This window comes from Leptinotarsa decemlineata, unplaced genomic scaffold (assembly GCF_025532065.1).
Source record: "Leptinotarsa decemlineata unplaced genomic scaffold, Ldec_3_MD MMD2_tig00003736_RagTag_RagTag, whole genome shotgun sequence".
Taxonomy (NCBI): domain Eukaryota; kingdom Metazoa; phylum Arthropoda; class Insecta; order Coleoptera; family Chrysomelidae; genus Leptinotarsa; species Leptinotarsa decemlineata.
Window position 1 is genome coordinate 2,691,845 of NW_027412593.1, and position 19,154 is coordinate 2,710,998.

A 19,154-nucleotide genomic window follows, 5' to 3' on the forward strand; every position below is an offset into this window, starting at 1 on the left:
GTATTCATATACTGGGTGTTACATTTAAAGAAATATTACATTGGTTGACCACGCTCGGCTGAACCACCCAGTATGCTAGAAAATATTTTTTGAAAGATAGTATTTATCGATACGACTGCGAAAAAAAAATTGAGAAATTTAAAAAATTGTTCTCATGATAGCAATGGACCTAGGGATTCTTGTTGACTCACCCTGTATATTTCTATTAATTGTAAACTCAATGTTATACAAGGCCATATACATAAAGTTGGTGTTTTAATCAGTACAAATCCTAAAATTTTATTCATATTTATAAAGATGAAAATTTTTTGAAAATGTTGCAAAATGTCCCATTACTAGACGGTTTTAAATAATGAAAAATCTATTCAATATGGAAGTATTTATTCTACAAATTTTATTCGAAACATTTCATTATGAAATAATAGTAATATGTCACTAATCCTAGAGAAAATACATCCACATTAATGTTGCTTCACAGGAGTCATCTACAAGGAATACATGTTGTTATAGTACGAAAAATTCATAATCATTCTGTACAATTTTATATATACTATAGTATATTCCTTTTTATATACACAATATTACTTGGAACAGCTTTGAACTTATTAAACTAAGTTTCTCTGTACATTTCTGATAATTTATTAAGTAAGTACAAGGTATACATTTCCCAGCCGAAAATCAAAATGGAATCGTCAGTGTTTAATGGAGAAATGTGTTCAAAATAATATTCTTCAATTGTTATTACAACTATAATAATAGATGGTGTTATAACAACCATAGCAATGAAACTCATTCATTATGCCAAACACGATTTAGTAGATTTTATGTTTATTGATGTGAATCATCCCCTGAAAAAAAATGCCGGACGGCGCTGATCATCGTTAATCGATTGTGACTTGGCCAAGATCGCGCTCAACACGACTTGCGCTTCACGATTGTTCTCGTTTTCGCGTCGCTTCGAGATACTTCCAACTACTGAGCAGCTTCCCTATCGGCTTCGAGAGACTTCAAATACCATATTATATAAACACTACCCACACGCATATTCAGGAAGTCTAGTTGACAGTGCGGTGCGAAGTGATCTAATAACCATAGATTCTTTAAAAATTTAAAAAAGATTCTTTAAAAAAGCATACCAATCTCTGCAATGAAGTGTGAATATTGTTCAAGGAGCCTTCGTAACTAGATCAATAGATAGACAAAAAGAGAATTAAATCTCATTATTTTTCAGTGTTGATATCATTTTTCAGTTCCTTCAGAACTTCATTCGTATTGAAGCAGCCACATTTTCGTAACTCACGGTAGACTTAAAATATTACATTTAATTTTTTTAAATCTATTTACATATGATTATACTTATTTCCGGGATTTGTGTAGAAATAACGACATTACCTTATCGTAGATAATTTAAAGAATGTTATTTTTAACAATACTCGGGATTGTTATGCCAATACAACAGCACAAATATAGAGTTGAAAATATCGCGATATATTTGATATATTTTTTCAAATTGTACTTGAAGTAGTTGAATCTGGTTTTGACTGCCGTACATAAAATTATGGTCACTCCATAATTTGAAGTTATTTTAAATTTTCTTCATTTTTGGGATCACATATTTTCCTAGACAAATTTATTTGTTAATACTGAAAATGAAAAATTTCACTTCAATATGCTAGGAAATGAAATAAACACATTTACTCTGATATGCATTTGGTTTTAAAAAAATATAAGGGCTTCAGAAACCCTCTTGTAGTTATAACAGCTTGCGAATGACGATGAATGCTTTTAATCAGATTTAGGATAACATTCTGCTGAAGGTTTTCTCATTCTTGTACCAGTATGTCGCTTAGCTCTCTAGAATTTCTGGGAGCCGGCACATGTCTCCGTAAACGTTTCTTGAGCTCATCCCAAACATGTTCAACGGGATTTAAATCCGGACTGTGCGCTGGCCAAACAAATCGCGTGAGTTGAACCTGGTCGAGATACTGAGTAACGATCCGAGCAGCGATCATGCATAAATGTTGCGCCGTTTTCAAAAAGGCATGTATAGTGAAACATGACCTTGTAGAACCTCCGTCAGATACTATGTCCCATTCTCGATGAAAACTAACTCTGTGCCATGCCGTAACTGATCCGCCACCAAATGGAAGTCACTTGGCAATACACGCTTAAGCATATCTGTCGCCTGGTCGTCTCCATACTCGTACACGTCTATCTGAGCCCATAAGGCAGACTAGCGATTCATCGGAAAACCGCTACTGTCCAAGCCAATAGTTCTCGTGAATTATTCAATCTTGCAATCCGGTGTTCACGGAAAAGCGGCGGTTCAATAGCCCTAGTTTGAGAAGATAATCCTACAGTGACTGTTCGGTTTCTGAAAGCACTAGATACGAGAAAACGGTGTTCCTAGCTGTTGTGGTCCTGTCTTGCCCTGAACTAGGTCTTCGAAATAGCAGACTAGTTTCGTGGTACCGCCACCATACTCGTTGCACGCTCGAAATACTTAGGCTTATGCCGCACTACGGATAAACCGCCGTGGATTTTAACCGCCTAGGTTTGTGAGTGAAGGAAACCAATGGTAGCGGCCGCACTGACCCCACACAGCACCAGATATTCATGGAATATTCCCTCTATATCATAAAATGAACGTATATATTCCAAATATTCATAAAATATTCTTGAAATATATACATGCCTTTAGAATATTCATAGAATGTGCTTGAATGAATATGGCAGAATTATTCCCGAAAGAATGTGCATGGAATGTCTATAAATTAGATTATTCTCCCGTGAATATTCTAAGAATATTGTCGATCGAATATACCATATGGTATATTTTTAGAATCTATCCCAGGGTATGTTTCGAAATATTCTATATACGGTGTATTACTGGAATTTTTAATTATCTTATGATAACGTATTCAAATAATTCGTTACTATTAAAAACAAAAATATTTGAAGATTTTAATCGAATGCATAACCTAATGTATATAACCTTTATAGTGTTAACCAGTTTTTGGACTCGTCGCGACGATTCTGATGAATTTCTCCAACTATTGGAAACGACAAAAAAATCGAATGGGCCAATAAATGAATCAATTGCATTTATAAATCGGTTTATTCTCATCCTATTTTTCTTTTTGTATTTGAAATTATTTAGTTACAAAGCGACAAATCCTGGCAATAGAGAAATGGGAAAGTGAAGTATTGGAGTAAACGTTTTTCATTGGTCAATTGAAGTGTAGCGCGCGACAGTCGAAGCTCTGTGAAAGTGGCTGCCCCTTAACGCTTGACAGCTTTGCTTTGAAATCGACAATTGGTTCAACATGGCGGTTGGTATTGGTGTTATTATAAAAGTATAATTTTCTTATGTTTAGTGTACCATTTATAGTTTCAGGCTGTCCAATTTGCAGTATAGCGAATAGTTTACTTTTGCATCTTCAAACAGTAGAGTTACATATTCAGTCTTTGAGAAAACTAAGTAAAAGACAATAGTATCGATAAAGTCATGGTCCTTAACCTTCAATACTTCATTTTAGGCCCGAGGAGAGTTGGTGTGTGGGATTTGTTGGTTTGACTAAGTACATGTTTAAACGAGAGTGATTTCAGTTGTGTACCTTCAGTAGAGAAACGGAAGTTAATGAGACATTTTTTTGTATCATTTGTTTTCATAATTTCTATCATTCTTTTTCAAGATAGTATCAATATACCCAAAAGGAAAAGGAGTGGTACCTGGCCAAGAAACTGAAAACGTAATGAGTACTTTTCAACAACGAGAATGCAAGTTGCTCTCCAGGCCATGAAAAGTTGTAAATGTTCATAAGGAACCTATGAGAAAAATATCTATTGGATTTTTATTCCAACTTTGTTTTGCCACTTTCAAATAGTGATAATGCGTTCCAGGTATCAATAATGAAAAACTGGCTGATGCATTGTTGGATTAAAATCAGGAAAACTCTTCTGGTGAGCAAAGTTTGGATAACTTCAAGTAAGTGAAATTCATTGAAAAACCCATCATACCACTCATTTAAAATACTTCATTTGTGGGTTTAGTTTTTGAAGTGAGAAACCTATATCTCGCTCATTTCTTCATGTTATACATTTTTTCTTTCTCAATGAAATGATATATTTATTATTTTTCAATTAGTGCTGATGAATTCACAGAATTGTTATTTTAGTATACATTTTTTTGAGTGTGGGAACATCCGAATTTGAATACATTTCTAATATTTGTGGCATGGCAATATTGAGGAAAATTTTATTCAGTGAAGTTAAATATTTCAGTGTGTATTGTTCTTGAAATATATTTGTTTATCAATAGAGAATATTTCAAGATATTCCAAGAATATTCCCCAGGAATATTCTTAGAATGTATCAAAGGTTCGCCAGGAGCACTTCCAGGGAATATTCTCCAGAAGATATAATATATATCCATGGCATATTCATAGGATAATACAATATCCTTAAATGTATATTCATGAAATATTCCTGGAATATCTATTACTAAGTGGGATGGTTTTTTCCGCGAGTGATTTTGAAACAGCGACTTGTTACAAAATGGTTAGCTGGAAAAAACCTCGCCTAAATTTGTAGTTCATAGTACTTATATTGGAGCGCACACATTTGACGCGGTAACCACGAGCGTTTCTGTCATTATTCAGCACACCGCCATGAAAAGTCGCCGCTCTTCCGGTGAAATACATAAGCGAAATGTATGTGCAAAATTTTATCGAAACTGGCCACTGTTATCTCATAGTGGTTGAAAAATTTCTCTGGATGTTTTCTTAAATCTTGATACTTTTTATGAAAGAAACCTTTCCAAAATCTTCGGCTAGTCAGTGGATGGACCCAATACTTGCGAAATTTTTGATGATGTTGTCTTTTTCTGCTTCTTAGTATTCGAGCAACAAGACATACTGCATACGGTCTTGAAATCCATCTTCAAACTGAAAATTGTGGCCAGTGTCGCGGTTTACAACCGTAGTGTGTGCGTTTCGGCCGGTTTACCGCTTGCGGGAAAAAACCGTAGTGTCGCTTCAGACTTACACCAACGTTTCTTGCAGTTTGACGCTGAACGAGGCATTTTTCAACAGAATCTAGGTTCACTTCAAAATTACAGCTCTTCAGAAACCAAATATCTGCTTGTATCAGCCTGATTTTTGTTGAATTCTCAATATTATGTTGTGATATGTTGTGATGCTCTCTGACGTGACGGCGAGTGTGCAGACTATTCTGTCGTTTCGGAGCCCGCTCTGGCGTTATTTCGAGTCAATACAAAGCTGGCCTTTGGAGTAAATGCATGCGGGCATCTACAATGCTTTCCTCCGATTTGGATTGTGATATTCAGAAAACCTTGCGTGTCTGCAAATGTTAAGTTTACTCAAAAAGAGAAGAAAGAGAAAGTATTTGGATCATTCAGAAAATGATCTGAGAGGTAGTCGAAGCGAAAATCATTTACTAGTGAAAGAACTACGATGAAAAAAGATTTTATCAATATTTCAGGATATCAAAAAATCAATTTGAGATTTTACATTCTATGGTAGGAAATGATGTTAAAAAATGCAAACCCGTATTTTCTAATAAGTGCGTCCGACGTCTTGTGCACAACTAAATGCAAACGACTGCTAGCTAGCTAGTTAACGTGTCAGATTAGAAACATACTATAATCTGTTCAGAAATGAGAGAGACTACAGCAGTATATATAGATATACTGCTGTAGATTATATATAGATATACTGCTGTAGTCTGCATTCAAATTATTTACTCTCAACGAATTGAATAAATGAATTTATATGACGAAAATACAATATTTATTCTTGAAAATATCATTCATAACAAACAAACTAACAAATCCACTATGACAAATGTAAAAATATGTCCAGTAGTAACCAAGACATTCTCCAACAAATAGGTATTTAATTGTAGGGGATTGAAGAAACATTGTTTTTTGAAGGCGGTATAAATAGATATTCCTTTGAGTTATACTGTCAACAGACAGTATAATTCAAAGGAATATCTATAAAGACAAAGTATATACCGAATATATCAATGGAAAATTTATATTAATACCCCCAGTCCGACGCCTATTAATATTATCTTAAACGTAATATCAGAAAAAACATCGAGCGGTTGGTTTGGCGGTATTTTCGCATTCTTTGTCGGTGTTTTCGCGTGCTTTGTCGCATATCCCTATTTTAATGGCTCATTAGCGGCGTCCTCAAGGGGCATAGTGAGTAGACATATCTCAATGATTTTGTGGGTGAATTGCAGTGCTATTTGCTTGAGACGACTATGTTGCTTTCTTTGATGTAGCGACATGTTTGCATTCTTGAAATTCTTTTACTCTCAGACAATACTGAACGAACTATAGTGTGGAGTGTTTTGACGCGTCATAACCCCACCATCGTTCTGACGCCGATAGGGAATCGACCGATCGCCGTCACGATAGATCGCGTCCCGACACACTGCACTATAGTAATGTAATTCTAAACATACTAAATTTATGGATACGATATACTTGTGGTGCGTCACGACACATCACGGTTTCTTTACGATACCGATTCAGTTCTGTCAGACCTGGATGTCAATATGTACTTGTGAAGTACACCAACATTGACAACAGTACACAAACAAGGTGCAATTGCCAGATAAAACTATAGAAAAAGAGTATACTATAGTATAAGAGTGGTTTTAAGGAATCCAGGCAAGAGTTTGTTTTTTTGTCAAACGCTCATCGCAGAAACAACAACTATGTTTTTGAAGCAATTCGTCAGTACAGTATGGTACATTGAAAATAATTCAAATAAAAACATGACATTCCAAGATAACTTCAACTCATGGGGGGACCCTAAAAGTTCATGCTCGGCAGTGTAACTGAAATTTTTATTTTTCCCTCATTCACATGTTTGAGTAAGCATGTACAGATTAGGTTAAGTTTCGCTTTTGTTGTGATAACCAAAAATCTAGATAAACATCATTGAGGACTATTCGCGAAATATTTTTAGAAATGACTTCATGGCATTTATCGCAGATGATTTACTGTATGCTTTTTCAAATAATAACTACTTGAGATTTTATTTAAACTCGACAGAACAAACAGTTTGTTGAATTATAAATATATTTTTGATCATACCTTGCTGAGATAATTCTCAAAAACTTCCAAAATGTTTTCGTTTTAATAATATTTTCTTTGACTGTTTTTTTATTGAAGCAAATTCGCATCAACCTAATGGTTAGCGAGTAGTACATGTTCATAATTTTGTTATAATATTGATACATTTAAATAATTTGATAATATTTGGAATATTACAGTTTCTGCCAATAGTATTGTAGATATCTAGGGGAAAGTTAAAGTTGTTTCGCTGCACCCAGTATTTTGGACAACCGGTGGAAATGTGCTCAACACTCAGTTTTATTTCACATATGTCACACATTGGCTCTTCGGTATGATTTAACAGATAACTGTGCGTGAGATTGGTATGACCTAAGCGTAGCCGATTGATTAGCACTCGATGTTTTCGGTTGTTTGTTTCATCTGGCCACGGTTTCACATCATATTTGATTGTACGTAGTTTTGCCCCCGACACTTGCCATTTCTGGATTATCGCTGTTTTCACCATTGTTTCAATGTCTGTAGATACTACTTTCGACACCTTCGGATTCCGTAGAGGTAATTGCCCTGAATTCCAATATGTGATGGGATACAAAATCAACTAAGATTTTTCCCATGTTGCTGGATCAGATGTAGTTCTCTTTATATTTTTTGTGCAATTGGATTTTTAGGATATAAGGGCTTCTTTGATTTTTCTTTTGATGTTTTCTTATACTACCTTTATCTTGAAGGTGCTGACTGAATTTATGAGTATTCCCCACTTTTAGCATGAAACAAAATTTTAGAAATTCCAAATTTCTTCGAGTGCATTTGAAATTATACTGGATGGTCAACCGAAAACAATAGAGAGCTGTTATTAGGAACTACCGGGGTGGCGAAAATGTAATTACACATTTTTGGTATCTCGGTAACGATAGAAGATACGATGTTGGCTGAATTGAACAATGAAAAAAAATTTCTAGAGTGCAAATGAATTACCTACATTGAAAAATCTGGAATATAGTGATCCGTTCTCGAAATAATCGAAACTAAGTGAGATTGTTGATTTTAATTTTTCTTCTCTACTATCTTTATTATATAAAAGATAAAAATGATGTATTGATATTTTTCATTGAACTTCATGAAGGCTACAATATTTACTCATTTCATTTTTTGTACGATATTTCGTTTACTGAGGGTTACCCTCATCATTTTTTTCAAAAACGGACCTGTATTTTTTTTCAACAACTTATGACGCCTTCCACAATCATGCATTCACCCAAGTACCACTTCTAACTTTGTCACGAAGTTTCACTCCAGAAAAATATCAGCAAAACTATGTTGAAATGTAACTTAAATTTGATATCCAGGTGAGTACTTGATTTGTTATTACGAAGTGAAAAAGAGAATTTGAAACCTGAAAAAATATTGAAAAATAAATTGTGAAAAAATTTCAACAGTCTATTATTATTCAACTCTGAAATTTCAAGAAAGTCGCAAATCGATTATTAGACAACATATTGTAATCATTTGAATCAAGTTAGCTATTCTTTGGGATCACGAAAACTATGAGAGATACGAAGATCATTGAATTGGGTGCATTCATCTGACTAAACAATATGCTGTTGAGAAAGTTCTGAAATTCCGAGTATATTCGGAGATATTTGGGAAAAACAGAAATTTTGGAAAATGGTTTTTATTTTTTTCTGGCTTTATTTTTCGAAGAGTTCGGAAATAAATTGCACTTCCACATCGCCATGTATTCCCTGCTACATAATGGTGTTTTCAGATTTGCTATCCGACGTTTCGTCTTCCGGCCACCATCATCAACTTTATTCTTTCTTATGGGCGCTACCTTGGATTCTTTTTGTTTTGAATAGAACCCGATTTACCATTCTTAATGATGTATCATAATTTATCATTATTTTTCGAAAAATTGTAGATATTTAAAAAAATGAATCCTTATCATAATAGGCTTTGACTTTGATGTTTCTAAATTTGACTTTCAATTTGTTACACTCAATGTCATTTTGTTATTTTACAAGTCATTGAATTTTTGGCGAAAAATTGCTTTCACGAATGAAGAAGAAAGAGATATGATATATACAAATTTATTACAAATACGATAGAAACAGTTTTAGGACATCGGAAATGTATCCCGAAAGACGACAACCACATAGAACTATGTTCAAGTTATTGTATCGAAATCTCACTGAGTTTGGTTTATTTGAAAAGCTGAGGAAAAAATACGGAGACAGAATGTACCAGGAAACTAAAAAAAAATTGATAAATGAGGTTTATATGAGGTAAGTTAGACATTGTGTCCTTTTCAATGAAATTTAATAATTCGCAGATGAACATGAACCCAGAGAAATCTACAAGTCAAATTTCCTCCGAAATGAATATTTGTCATACAAGTGCTTGGAGACATCTCAAAAAAAGCGGTTTAAAATGTTACAAAATACACATATCTCATAAATTGCATCCAGGACATGATTTTTCTGTTTTCCTGGAAACTTTAATTTGGACAGATGAAAGCACTTTTACGAATTGTGGGATATTCAACCTAAATAACAAACACATTTGGAGCCTAAACAACCCCAGACAGTACTAAGAAATTCGATCTCAAGTATTAACATGTGGGCAGAAATTTACAAAGATAGAATTTTGAGTCCTCATTCATTTGACGTAATTCTGAATGGAGAAACCTATCACCAGTTTTTAATGTCGATTTTCGAAGACTATTTGGATGATCTACCTTTGGCTAACCATAACATCATCTGGTTCCAATATGATGGTGCTTCACCGCACACTACCAGACGAGCATCTAATTACCTGACTGAAAGGTTTGGTGATAAATGGATAGGGAATAATGGGCCGGTGAGGTGGCCAGCAAGGTCTCCAGACTGAAGTGTTATAGATACATTCTTATGGGGTACACTGAAAAATAGAGTTCATGGTCAGAAGGAATATCAAAATATTGAGGACCTTCAACACAGCATTATTAGAGAGTTCGGAAAATTGAAGGGAAGGGAAATTGATCGTGCAGTGAATACTTTTCGAAGAAGGGCACAGTTATGTTATCATGAACAAGGCCAGCAATTTGAGTATTTGCTGTGATGCACTTTTGTCTTTACATCTTAGTTAATTATTTTTATTTGTTCAAAGTTTTATTTTCATTGAAAAGGACACAATACCTAATTTACCTCGTTTATCAAATTTTGATTGCTGATTCTGTCTCCGTATTTTTCATTGGCTTTTCAAACGAACCAAACTCGGCGAGACTTTGATTCAATAACTTGAACATTGTTCATATGGTTGTCATCTTTCGGGAAACAACTTTAAATACATTTCCGATGTTCTAACACTGTTTCTATCTTATTTGTGATAAATTTGAATCATATCTCTTTTTCCTTCATTCGTGAAAGCCATTTTTCGCCAAAAATTCAATGACTTGTACAATAACAAAATGTCATTGAGTGTAACAAATTGAAAGTCAAATTCAGAAACATCAAAGTCAAAGCATATTATGATAAGAATAAATGTTTTTCAATATCTCCAATTTTTTGAAAAAGAATGAAAACTTCTGATACATCATTGAAAAGGTTAAATCTCGTTCTATTCAAAACAGAAAGAATCCAATGTAGCGCCCATAAGAAAAAATAAAGTTGATGATGGTGGCCGGAAGACGAAACGTCGGATAGAAAATCTGAAAACACCATTATGTAGCAGGGTAAAGTGGTAATGTGGAAGTGCAATTTATTTTTGAATCTTTCGAAAAATAAAGCCAGAAAAAAATAAAAACCATTTTCCGAAACATCTGTTTTTACCGGATATCTCCGGATATACTCGGAATTTCAGAACTTTCTCAACGGCATATTGCCGCAACTTTGCCCCAATTCAACCATCTTCTTATCTCTCATAGTTTCCGAGAACCCAATGGTGAGGATCGAATTTGAAACACCCTGTATTCTCCATTTCATATTTTGTATAACAAAGACTCCAGAGCAGAAAGTCATAATCAACCATTTACAATGTTTTGAATTATTTTGAGTACGACTCATGACAGACGGATTTCTAAACATAATACCATTGCATCCTAAAAAGTACACTTTTTGTCTTATTTGACCCTAATTGTATCTTCTACCATATTTTTGATTCCGCCACTTTATTCGAGCTAAGCTGACAATCACCCCCAATCAAGTAAGTTGTTCTAAAGCCCTTGAAATTCTCCTCACAATATAGTTTTTAAGTATGAAAATTATGATTGAAATTTTCATGAAAGATGAAATTTGAGAGTTTGAAGTTGTTCAGTTCCTTATTCATCAGCTACTTTGATTACATTTTGAAACTAATTACTACCTGCATCTATATTTTTCGCAACCTATTCCGATCCATTTTCGGAAGAACTCGTCAATTAAAAGACTGATGAACTGGGTGTGTTAGATTTTCCTCTATGGAAACTCATCTTATTGCTTTTTTGGTCTCTACGAGCACTCTCATGTGTTGCATTTATCTATTTTGTAACAAAGTGATGAATGTGATCTACCACGTTACTACGTGGTAGATCGCCATGAAAAATGAGAAATAAAACTTTCTATGTTTTTTTACCACTTTTATTCGTAATTAATGTTGTTACTGCAGTTTCACAATTACAATAAACTGTTTATTGTTTGAAAATGTCCTTATAGGACGAAACTGCAATAACAACATTAGTTACAACTAAAAGTGGTGAAAAACAAAGAAAAGTTTTATTTCTCATTTTTTATTTTGTAATACTTTGACGACTCCTATATCATTGATCGTTTTAAGGAATAAATATATTGTATTGTATTGCATCGTATGTACCTAAATTTGTTCGCTTTCAGTTCTAGGTGATGAAGAAATTTAGAGAATAGTTTTATCATTACTGGAACTAAAATCGTTTCCAATCATGACACATATTTCATCGAAATTTCGCCAAATACCTACCCAGAAACTGAAATATGTGTCATTGTATCTTCTACTTATTCACTTGTTGATTTTGTTCATTTCTTTTTCTTGGGGCCGATTCTACTAGAACTTTCGGGTGGGAAATGTGTGTTTCAAATTCTCTAAAACTAAAATACTAAATCTAAATAATAAATATTGCAACAATATAATCACATTAACAGTCGACATGTCTTTGGTCTTTCTGAGATATTGGTACCTTTGAAAATATTTGGCAGCTCCTGAAAAATCTGTTTTACATTATTTCTTTCGCATCTGGATTGGGAAGGCTACATTATATATGGAAGGAGTCTTGTTTGTTCATGTAATTATTTTTGATTAAAAATGTAACTTTATTGCTTTGATAGATTTACAGTGATACAAGATTCAATTTTTTTGTTGATTTATCAGTTAATAACTCAATGATAGATTAGAAATAAATTAATGCTCAAAAGATTTGAATGACTTGCACGTAAATCACAAACTCTAACGAGATATTTCTTTACATTTTGTAAGAACTGTTTTTGAAAATGTAAGATACGCATTTACATTTTTGAATGAATCAATATCCCCTGATAAATATAAGCTTTTTGAAGTTTCTATTTTTCGAAATTAAAATCTGATGTTGGTTTTTTCAAGAACCTAAATATACAATACCATCTCTATAATATACAGAATCACCAAACCGCCAAGAATGACGTTTGTTAGGTAAACTTGAGATTATCACAAAATTTTCAATATACTTGATGATGAATCTTTCTTCCTTTGATGAAATGAATGAATGAATTTTAAAACGTAAAATTCATGAACTATCAAGTTATTTATTAAAAAAAACATTGTGATGTGTGATTTCCACTTAAAAGTTTACAAAACTGCGTCATCTGTTTCGCTCTTCAAGATTAGAGTATTGTGACGCCGAAACACGTGTCGCGATTTTGTAAACTTTCATATTGAATGTTCATTTTGAAAACGTTATAATGGATTTTGATCAAGTATCGGTCATATTTCCAAAATAACTCCAAATCTAGAAAATCCATACCCACAATACTCCATCTATCCATTCTCGATACTACAAAGTGTAAACTCACGATCTTACATACCTAACACTCACAATAATTCCACTCATAAATCTTAAATCCACAGAACCCAAACTCACATTCCCAAACTCACAAATCCTAGACTCACGACCCAAATTGACCTATTTTAACTATATGCAAAAACGAATAATGAAAAATTAAAACTATGAAACCTTTAATAGACCTCCGTGCATAAGAAAGTAGTCCTAAACTTTTTTTCACATTTTCCTATGAATTGGATGTACTAATATCTAACAGAAAATGTTTTCTTTTTCTCAAAGGCCATAAAATGTTCACAATACCCCAACTTCGGGATTTTTTTTGTTTCTCACTCTATGATGAACAACATTTATGTACAGTTCTTGATAGTAAGTCATTTTTGACATGTTATTGATGTTTTTCCGAAAACATATTACTTTTCTTGATCACAGTTGTAGATTAAAAATAGTTAGAAAATGACTTTAACAGATGATATTTTTTTCGAATCTCATTCATAGCGAATAATTTTCTCGCTCTACGGAAACATCTAGATATACTTTTTAAATATGAAAAAATAAAACATTTTTATTTCTTAGAGGTATGGTCTTCTTTTCAGAACGGCAGTTTTGTTAAATGACTCTCCCCTTCGTATATCTTACTCAAATGACATATCTTCTGTACCTTCATCAATAACTGATACACCTTCATCAATAACTGATAATACTTACTTGTTATTTTGCATAGAGTGCGATTACGGAATAATTTTACCATTTTAGTGATTTCGTGATTCGTTGTCAGGAGGTTTCGGTAGGCCATTAATTCACATTTTAAGATTTTTAAAATATTAGTATTATATTTTCTAATTTAGAGAACTTTCCATTACCTACATTCAAGCAGTCATCCTGTTTCATAAAATGCATTGTACTTATTCATTGTTCGTAAATATTCGATGAATGAATCTGTATTTAAAGACAACTCGATATCACGAACAGAAAATGAGATGAGTTGGTCTGAAGAAAATTTTCATGAAGAAAATCAAAATCATTTTTCTATGCTGTTCAAGTGTTCATTAATCTTTCCTCAATTCACCCATATCATCAATTATTGCTGAAGAACCTTCGTGCAATAATGTATTGTACTCACGATGTCAAAAGTGTTGGAAAAAATAGTTGATTATCAGCTGAGGAATTACATAACTGAATATTCAGTTTTACCTCCGACACAATCTGGATTTAGAAGAGGGCATAGTTATACTATAATATAATATTCTCACAGCTTCATATAAAGGTTCATGTACATGGCATTTGACAGTATAAACTATGACTATATATCTGAAGATGTGTTGAATTCTTTAATAATTATCTGAGGGGAAAATAGCAGAATGTGGCAATATGAGTCAATCTGTTGAACGTCGAGAATGACACAAGGTTCAATTTTAGGTCCACTACCTTTTTCTATTTATACCAGTCAGCTCGTTAACTCCCTTACACATTGTTTTTCTCATCTATACGCAGACAACACCCAGATCTACATTTCCTTCAAACCTGAAAACGCCGGTAAGTTGATAAAGACATCATAAATTTCGTCGAAACTGCAACTAATCATTATCTAGTTAACAACCTAAGTAAGTCAAATGTTTTAATCTTTGGGCCAAAAAATGCCAGGAAGATAATTGAAGACGAAGTGAAAATAAAAATACTTGACACAGACCTGTCAATTGTATATAAAGAGAAAAGTCTGAGGCTTATTCTCGAAAGTAATTTAAGATTCGAAATCCATGTGAAACACTTATTCAAAAGGATAATGGAACAAGAAAAGTTCCTACAACGGCAACAAGAATAATGTTATGTGATGGTTATTTAATAAGGAATATAAGTAAAAATTGCTTTTTTATTTATTCGAAGAGAAAATTTGGAATTTTTTCTGTTTTGAGAATCCAAAAAAATTTTAAATTTTAAACTGTAAATTAACATTATTTTCTAAGTCGAACTCGATTATATGGAATAACATTGATCAACTAAAAATGTTTTTTTCCAAACTATACCACTGAGTGCATGGCAAAATCCTATTATAACACAGATACTCAATAATGAGGTTATCAACTCATATCGTTTTAATCCCACACAAACTATTCGACCAACAAAATAAAATGAAACTGAACGTAGTACGAAAAAAAATTATTTCCATTGGAACTGAGTGTTATCTCTGTTATATTATACGAAAAATCTGTTACATGACATTGGATTTGAAGTATTAACTCTACATATTTGAACTATTTTTTGAAACGAACTTGTTTGTTCCATTCCAAACAAATTAAATGACTGCTTTGATTTATTGTACTGAAAATTTTGTTTATTCAATAAACAAACTAGATATGAAGTATGTGAAGCCGTTTATTCAAAATTACTATCAATAATAGAAACAACGTTCCGGGAGTCAACAATTAATTTTAAACATTTTTTTCCTATAATATTTCAATAACGCTGAAAGTTGTTTATAATTTTTTTTTAAACTGTTTTTTTATGTTTGACAATTTGAAAAAATGAAAGATAAATCTGCTGAAATAGAATTTCACGTTATAAATCCGATAGGGAATGTATCTTACGATTTTTCATTCCATTCTGTCTTTATGATTTTCATGAATAAATTGAATACAAAATTTTATTTGTCAGTTCAGAATGATAGTACCAATTTATATCAATCATTGCTCAATTTGCTCATTTTTGCACTCATTTTCACTCAGACATAAATACTTTTGAATTACGGTTCCTCCTCAATGTGTTTCTTCTAGAGTTTTCTCATATTACATACCACATACCATCAAACAGACTCTCCAGCTGTGAAAATTAACAACTTTTTCTCGAGCTTCTCTTACGGTAGCAAAAACTAATTTAACTGGAGAATTTTATTATTTTGTTTTATTTTTCATCGTCTAATATTCTTTGATTTCTTTCAAAAATAGTAAATCTCATTGTACTAATATGGAAAATTATAAAGTCATTCAAAACTCGTGATGGGGAATCAGAAAGATCATCAACAAGAAATCCTGCTCAATTTATAAAATGCAAAATGGCGGCAAAATATTTAGGCAATAAGCCCCCTAATTGATTACTGAAATTTTCGCTGAATATATTGAAAATTTTTCTTTATATTTATTCATGATTGAGTCACATTTTTCGCAAATAATCCGTTAATTTTCAAATGAGTAAGCATATCACCAAGTTAATTCCACCTCAATAAGATTTTTTTTAACTACTTAAGCGAAAAATGACTTGACCTCTTTTGTCGGAACAGTAAAGAGTATATGGAAGTAATAAATTTCAAGTTATGTGAAGACTTAAATATGTTCAAATTTTACTCAATTCTATCAATTTCAATTCATTCAAACCAATAAAATTATTAAATGATACCATATACGAGTATGAATTCAAATTTGGTAACCCCAGCAATATTTTTTTCAATGTATTATATCCTCAACATCCAAATAGTTCAATTTTTTTCCTATAGTTATTCGTCATAACAATAATTTCCATTCAGCATAGAAACGTCAATATTCTCAGTGTTCCCATTCCAGATTCTATGAAAGTTAACAACTTTACTGTTAATAATAGTTCTCTCAGATTCAAAAAGGATACCAATCTACTTCTACAATTCTGACTAGAATGTAGCCAAATGCCAAAACTTTTCAAAAGCACCTGCTATACAAAATAACTTTACACGTTTTCATTTCTAAAAAAATCAATGATCTAAAAGTTTCACCTAGTCCAATCATCGCTAGAGGAAAGCGGTGAAAATGCTGATCCTTGATTGTGAATTCTCGTCATGCCGAGATCTGGACTCTCAGCTATTTTCAACTCAGATTTTCTCAAGTTCTTACCTTCATTACCCATAATGGAGTCGATGGAGAACCCATTCTTGTTCTTCTTCATCTTCGTGGCTATGAACTCCTCCGAATCAGAAACTGACGAAATATTAGGAGCCTGAACAGGAACGGGCTTGCATAAAGTAGGCTGCGGCAGCAGTCCCAGATGGCTGAGATTCAGCCTGGACAGATCCATGGGGCTCAGCAACGGTAGATTGTTGGGTAGATTTGATGGAATTCCCGGAATATACGGGTAAGGATTGTGCATGCTGGCGTGACTGAAAATACTGTGGTGGTAGTTTTCCTGACTGGATAGAAAAGAGGCGACCATTGCTGAGGCATGGTGGTCCCTCAGCATCAGGTTGGGGGATGGTCTCTTATAGCGCTTTCTTCTACGCAAGAAACTGCCATTATCAAACATATCCTCCGCTAGCGGGTCCAAAGTCCAGTAGTTACCTTTTCCTGGATTGCCAGGCTCCCTTGGGATTTTGATGAAGCAATCGTTGAGCGACAGGTTGTGTCTGATGGAATTCTGCCAGGCGGGAAATTTTTCCCTGTAGTAATGAAACCGGGACATTATGAACTCACAAATCCCGCTCAGAGTAAGTTTTTTGTGCGGTGATTGCAAAATAGCCATTGTTATCAGAGCTATGTAAGAATACGGTGGTTTTATTAGCTGGTGATTGTTTTTCTTCCCGGATTTTTCCTTCTCGCTTTTTATCTCTTGCGCATCGACGTTGGATCCTCTCAGATCCAGCGGACTATCCGGAATCGGGTACCGTTGGTCGAAAAGTTCGCCTTGCTTGATGTCATCTGCCGTCAGATGACGACAGCTTTCGTCCATCATGAGCATACGTATCACTGAACAAAGTCACTGTTATCACTTGTCTTTCCTCTGCTACCGCACCGTCTCTACAATCTAGTTATGATCAACACAATTCGGGTGTCGTGTTATCAATGAAAGGAGTGCACCGTGTGAAAACTTGAATATTTGTTATCTTCGAATCACTGAACTCTGCAGATAAGCTAGATTTCGTACATCCGCGTATGAACAGCGACTGGGAAACAGATTAGATCTGAGGCAGTCGCTTTCTGGAAATGTTATCCCAATATTATGATGACAAGAACAATGATGGTTCAAGCCACCACATTTCCGGCTGCTGTGAGAGAAAACAAAGCGGTAAGAGTGGGGATAGACGCGCGGACTCGCCCACTCTACCCCTAGGAACGCCCATTTCACCCCTAAGGTATCAGGTTTACGTTCGGATTTTCGCGTTCCTCAAGTGGAATTGTTATTTGGACTGAAAGTTCATTGATTTTTCTTTCGCTTTGTGTAAACGACCTCCCTTCTCTAAATAAAATGGCACAAGGGGTTGGTAAATCAAGTATTCCAAGTAATTTTCATGCACTGAAGCTGGGGTTGTCGTTTTCTATTTATGTCCACAATATTCTTGATGGTGTATTGTTCGCGTGTATTGTTTTTATCGTAATAGTTCAGTTATACAGAGTGTATTTTATCTTATGGACATATTTGTTCTCTACTGACAGAAAATTATTTTTGAAAATAACTTTTCTTTTCAAATAGTATTTTTTGAATGCAGAAATTCATTATCCGAAAAGCATTTATTATTTGACAGATTAGCATGAAACGGATAATGAAAAATAATCCATGTCTTCGGTGAGGCTTTGTAGATTAATTTTTTGATTATTCAGAGTTATTAAAACTACATGTGAAAGTAAAATTCACATATATTGAATAGGTGAACAAAAAATCGTACGAAAAACATGAACAATAAAAATTCGAAAACATAGTTGCCATACCTTCAAATTTCCAAAGAATTTGAAAATTATCTTTTGTTCAAGTTCATATCTGATCAGACCATTTGTTATGAAATTCAAAACTTATGGTGGAATAGTGAGTTTTGCTGACTTTACTGTCATTTTTTAGTCCGGTGAGACAAGAGATGACCTCAAACTTGAAATTACATCATCGATTGGTTCAATCATAAATTGTTAACGGTACATTTTGATAAAACTATATTTACGCCTATCACAAGTAATATAAACGTTATATTTACGTTCTCACTACGAAAAACTACTGTGTTAGCAAATCATATCGTGATATTTTTTAAATGAAATTTGTGAAGATCAAGCCGGGAACAGACATGCGGTATTCGGC

General features: G+C 33.6%; 1 protein-coding gene across 1 annotated transcript; it reads right to left on the minus strand.

Moving 5' to 3' along the window:
• Positions 1-364: 364 nt before the first annotated feature.
• Positions 365-18,035, minus strand: LOC111510536 (forkhead box protein D3-B). Its single transcript, XM_074178275.1, has one exon. The coding sequence runs from the start codon at positions 17,826-17,828 to the stop codon at positions 16,869-16,871; it is 960 nt and encodes a 319-aa protein (XP_074034376.1). The 5' UTR covers positions 17,829-18,035; the 3' UTR covers positions 365-16,868.
• Between the last annotated feature and the right edge of the window lie 1,119 nt (positions 18,036-19,154).

Coding starts and splice junctions, on each gene's coding strand:
- LOC111510536 (XM_074178275.1), bottom strand. CDS start 17,828: ATGCTCATGATGGACGAAAGCTGTCGTCATCTGACGGCAGATGACATC.